The 4,515-nt window shown below is 47.9% G+C and overlaps 1 protein-coding gene across 1 annotated transcript; it reads left to right on the top strand.

Annotated features, from left to right (window-relative positions):
* Positions 1 to 114: 114 nt before the first annotated feature.
* On the top strand, positions 115 to 4,204 carry LOC129850472 (uncharacterized; the record flags this gene model as incomplete). The annotated part of the gene is made up of 2 exons (XM_055916859.1): positions 115 to 2,687; positions 2,808 to 4,204. Coding segments are annotated over exons 1-2 (3,736 nt in total), but the record flags the coding sequence as incomplete, so codon positions are not given.
* Between the last annotated feature and the right edge of the window lie 311 nt (positions 4,205 to 4,515).

The following is a 4,515-nucleotide window of genomic DNA, read 5'->3' as shown; positions in this document are numbered from 1 at the left end:
GCGTCCACACGTTCCACAAGGAAAGGCGGCTGTGTTGTCTGTGGAGATGAAAAGCATAGAGAAAAGATCTTCTTTTGCAAGCGTTTCAAAGAACTGAAGCCGGTGGCAAAGTTGGATGCTGTAGAAAAGCTGGGGGCCTGCAAGAGGTGCTTGGTCTGTCATGGAGAAGATGATGAATGCAAAGACACTTACCTGTGCAGGAAAAGAGACTGTAAGAAAGACCATCATTTCTTTCTTTGTCTGAAGGGAGATTTCAAGAGAAGTGTCTCAGACAGAAGACAATCCAATGTGAGAAGGTATACGCTTACAGAGGAGCAGGAGGAATTGGTATCTAAGCTCTCCCCAGAGATGGCAGAGAAATTCAAGAAAGCATTCACCAACGCCACTGCGAAAACAAACTGTGTCTCAAATAATCAGCTGGGAGTGACTGAGTCAAGTGCAGTAGAAGAATTGCCAGTTATTCTAATGTTGCTCAAGGTAACTGCCAATGCAGGACAAAGAATTGGAACCCTGATCGACTTGGCATCGGACACAAACTACATCACTCACAGAGCTGCCAGAAGATTAAATCTTCGAAGTGAAAACATCACTTTAGTCGTTCATGGAGTCGGAGGAATGGCCATGAAGGTTAGAACCAGAAGATATCTCCTCAGAGTGAGGGTCAAAACGCCCATAGGCACGGAAAGAGCTCATGAGCTTATCTGCTATGGTTTGAATGAAATTGCCAACGTCCACAGAGTCATCAAACCTGAGCAACTCAAGAAGTTCTTCCCAGAAGTCAATCTAGGAGATCTGAGTAGACCAGAGAGTATTGAGCTACTGATAAGCCACCGCGAAGGAAGACTTGCTCCGCAAAGAGTGAAGGTGATTGGAGACCTTGTCTTGTGGGAAGGCCCGCTAGGAAAGACTGTTGGTGGAGCACATCCAGATCTGTTTGAAGAAGTGGATATAGCCGCACACAGGTCTGAAACACACTTTGCTCGATCCATGAAAGCAACTGCTGTCAAATATCAAGAGATAGCTAAGCTGTTCACAGCTGAAACCAAAGGAACAGTTGCTCACAGAGAGTTCTTGGATTGGTGGAAGTGGGACAGCATTGGAGCAGCTTGCGACCCAAAGTGTGGAGGATGCCGGTGCGGCAACTGTCAACCAGGAGGCAAAGAAATGACTCTGAGTGAGGAAAGAGAGCTGGAGATCATAAGGAAAGGCCTCACCTACATCAAAGCAGATGCTCACAGTGATGAACCCCACTGGGACACAAAATACCCCTGGATTCAAGATCCAAGTTCCCTTCCTGACAACAGGAGTGGGGTGGAAGCCACCTTCTTGAGAACAGAAAAGCAACTCAAAAAAGAGCCAGAGTGGAGAATAGCATACACAGCTCAAGTCCATGAAATGGTCGAGAGAAGAGCAGCGAAGAAACTCACCAAAGAGCTCATTGCCAGCTGGAAGGGGCCAGTATGGTATGTCAGCCACTTGGTGGCAGCAAACCCGCACTCTCTCACAACACCTGTGAGACTGGTATGGAACAGCAGCCAGAAGTTTAGAGGGGTCAGCATGAATGACCTTCTGCTGAAAGGGCCTGATGTCCTCAATCCCATCCGAGCAGTACTACTCAGGTTCAGGAGAGGCGTCAATGCTGTCCTCGGCGACATTAAGAAAATGTACAATTCTGTGTGGTTGGAAGACCTGGAGATGCACCTCCACAGATTTCTCTGGAGAGACACTGAGGAGGAAGAGATTGAAGAGTATGCGATCACCAGAGTCAACATTGGCGATCGACCAGCAGGGTGCATTGCGCAATTGGCTATGAGAGAGACAAGCAAACTGCCCATGTTTGCTCACCTGGAGGAGGAACGTAGGATCCTTGAAGAGGATACCTATGTCGATGACATCCTGACTTCCCATAATGACTTGCAAAAGCTGGACCAGAACACCAAAAGTGTTGAAGAGATCCTGAAGGCAGGCGGCTTCGTCCTCAAGCCCTGGGTCCGGTCAGATCAAAGTGGGAGGCAGGAGATCGTACCAGAAGAACAAGGAGCGCAGTCAAGCACAGCACTCATTCTCCCAAACCAAATGAGGGAAGGATACAATAAAGCCCTTGGAGTTGGATACCTTGTTGAGGAGGATAGACTGTACCTCATGACTTCAATCAATTTCTCAAAGAGGAAAGGGAAAATGAGAGTCGGCCAAAATCTCCTTGATGAAGAGGTGAGAGGGAAAACTCCAAACCCACTGACGAGAAGAGAACTGCTGAGCCAGGTAGCTAGCCTGTATGACCCAATAGGCCTCGTCACACCTGCCAAACAAAAGGGTGCCATTCTTGTCAGAAAGGCGTTTCAGGAAGCTGGAGGCAAAACTCTGAACCGAGACACTTGGGACAAACCTTTGTCTGAAAATTTGAGGGAAGAAGCCATCCAATTCTTTGAGGAATACACACGTCTTGGCCAAATCACCTTTCACAGAAGCCTCACACCAGCCAACTGGATTGGAAAACCATGGGGAATAACATTCTCTGATGGAAGTGACAAGAGCTATGGAGCCGTAGTGTACTTAAGATGGGAGACCCAGCAAGGCATCAAAGTCAGACTGGTTGAATCCAAAGCAAAGCTCACACCATTGGACCAAAAGGGAGAACCAGTAAAAGCTGAAATCTGCGGTGCTGTCTATGCAGCACGACTTCGAAAGTACGTTGAAAAGCACAGTCGAATAGAAATTGAACGATGGCTCCATCTACTGGACAGTCAAACTGTGTTGGGAGCAATCCAGAGAGACAGCTATGGATATCAAACTTTCTTTGCAAATAGAGTTGGAGAGATCCAGAAATCCACATCCATAGAAGACTGGTGGTGGATCCCAGGAAGCCTGAACAGTGCTGACATCATAACAAGAGGGGCAGCCCCAGAAGACCTCCAGGAAGATTCCATGTGGCAGGATGGACCAGCATTCCTGAGGAAACCTGTGAAAGAGTGGCCACATAAGTCAGCCAAAGAAATCGCTGCGTATGCCAAGGAAGGTATAAACAAACTTCGAAGGAAAGCTTTCTCAGCAGCACTGACCAGAGCGCAGGTCAAGAGAAACCAGAGTGATACACAGCAAAATAAACCAGATGAACCTAAGACTCGGATCCGAAGATCACCAGCCGGCTCTGCGGTAACAAAACTGATTGACATCAGGAAATTCAGCAATCTGACCAGGCTGATCCGAGTCATTGCCTGGGTTTGGAGAGCCGCAACGAGATGGAAAGAAATATTGACCAAGAATTCAGCCTCAGATAAGCCAAAGTGGGAGGACGCTCTTACAACAAACTGGAGGTACAGAGCCAAACAAGCTGTACTCACTGTCGGGGAGTGTGAGGATGCACTAAGAGACTTGTTCCTTGCAGCTCAAGAAGGTATAACCTTTCAAGATACCACTCTCAACAGACTCGCTGTTTACAGAGATAAAGAGACTGGGCTCTTAGTTTGTGGAGGAAGGTTCCAGATCTTTGATGAGGACGAAACTGCCGTACCAATTCTACCATATGAGGCATGGATATCCACTCTCCTAGCTCAAGAGGCCCATGGTGCAAATCATGAAGAAATAGCAGGCACACTCCTCCGGATGAGGAAGAAAGCCTGGGTGATAAAAGGCCGGAAGCTGGCTAAAAAGAGAGTTGACAATTGTGTGGTGTGCAGAAAGGCCAGGGCCAGAAAGTGCCAACAGATCATGAGTGACCTTCCACCTGAGCGGATAACACCAGCCAGACCATTTGAGTACACAACAGTGGACTTATTTGGACCGTATGAAGTCAAGGACGAGGTGAAAAAGAAAACCAAGCTCAAGGTGTGGGGTATTGTCTTCTGTTGCATGGTATCCAGAGCTATGCACACAGATGTTGTCAGTGACCAGTCGACGGAAGGGACGGAAGGCTTCCTACTGGCTTACCAAAGATTCACGGCACTGAGAGGGCACCCAAAGAAATTGTGGTCAGATCCTGGAAAGAACTTTGTGGGTGCCAGACCTGCCCTCAAAGAACTCTACATCTTCTTGGATCAACTAGGTAAATCTGAGCTTGAAAATGAAGCTTCCAAGCATGGGACAGAATGGAGCTGGAAAATCCACCCAGCAGACTCCCCTCACAGGAATGGAGCTGCAGAAGCAGCTGTTCGTACTGTGAAGCGGGCTTTGCACAACCTGGGAGGAGAAGGACTCTTCACATGGAGTGAGTTTCAAACATTTCTCTACACGGCTGCTAACCTTGCCAATGAGAGGCCCATAGATGCAAGAACTCAAAGCCGGGAGGACTGCATAGAATACATCAGCCCAAATTCCCTTCTGCTTGGACGGATTGGACCCAGAGGAGATCTTGGATGCTTTGATTTTGAAAGCTACCCATACAAAAGATTGAGAGCTATCCAAACAGAAGTTGACCGGTTCTGGAGGAAGTGGAGTCAGTTAGCTGGGCCCAATCTATTCGTGAGGAGTAAATGGCACACAACACATAGGAATGTGGCTGTTGGAGATGTTGTCTGG

This window comes from Salvelinus fontinalis, unplaced genomic scaffold, assembly GCF_029448725.1.
Source record: "Salvelinus fontinalis isolate EN_2023a unplaced genomic scaffold, ASM2944872v1 scaffold_2033, whole genome shotgun sequence".
Classification (NCBI taxonomy): domain Eukaryota; kingdom Metazoa; phylum Chordata; class Actinopteri; order Salmoniformes; family Salmonidae; genus Salvelinus; species Salvelinus fontinalis.
The sequence above is the reverse complement of the archived record's forward strand: the minus strand, read 5'-3'. Positions and strand labels throughout refer to the sequence as shown.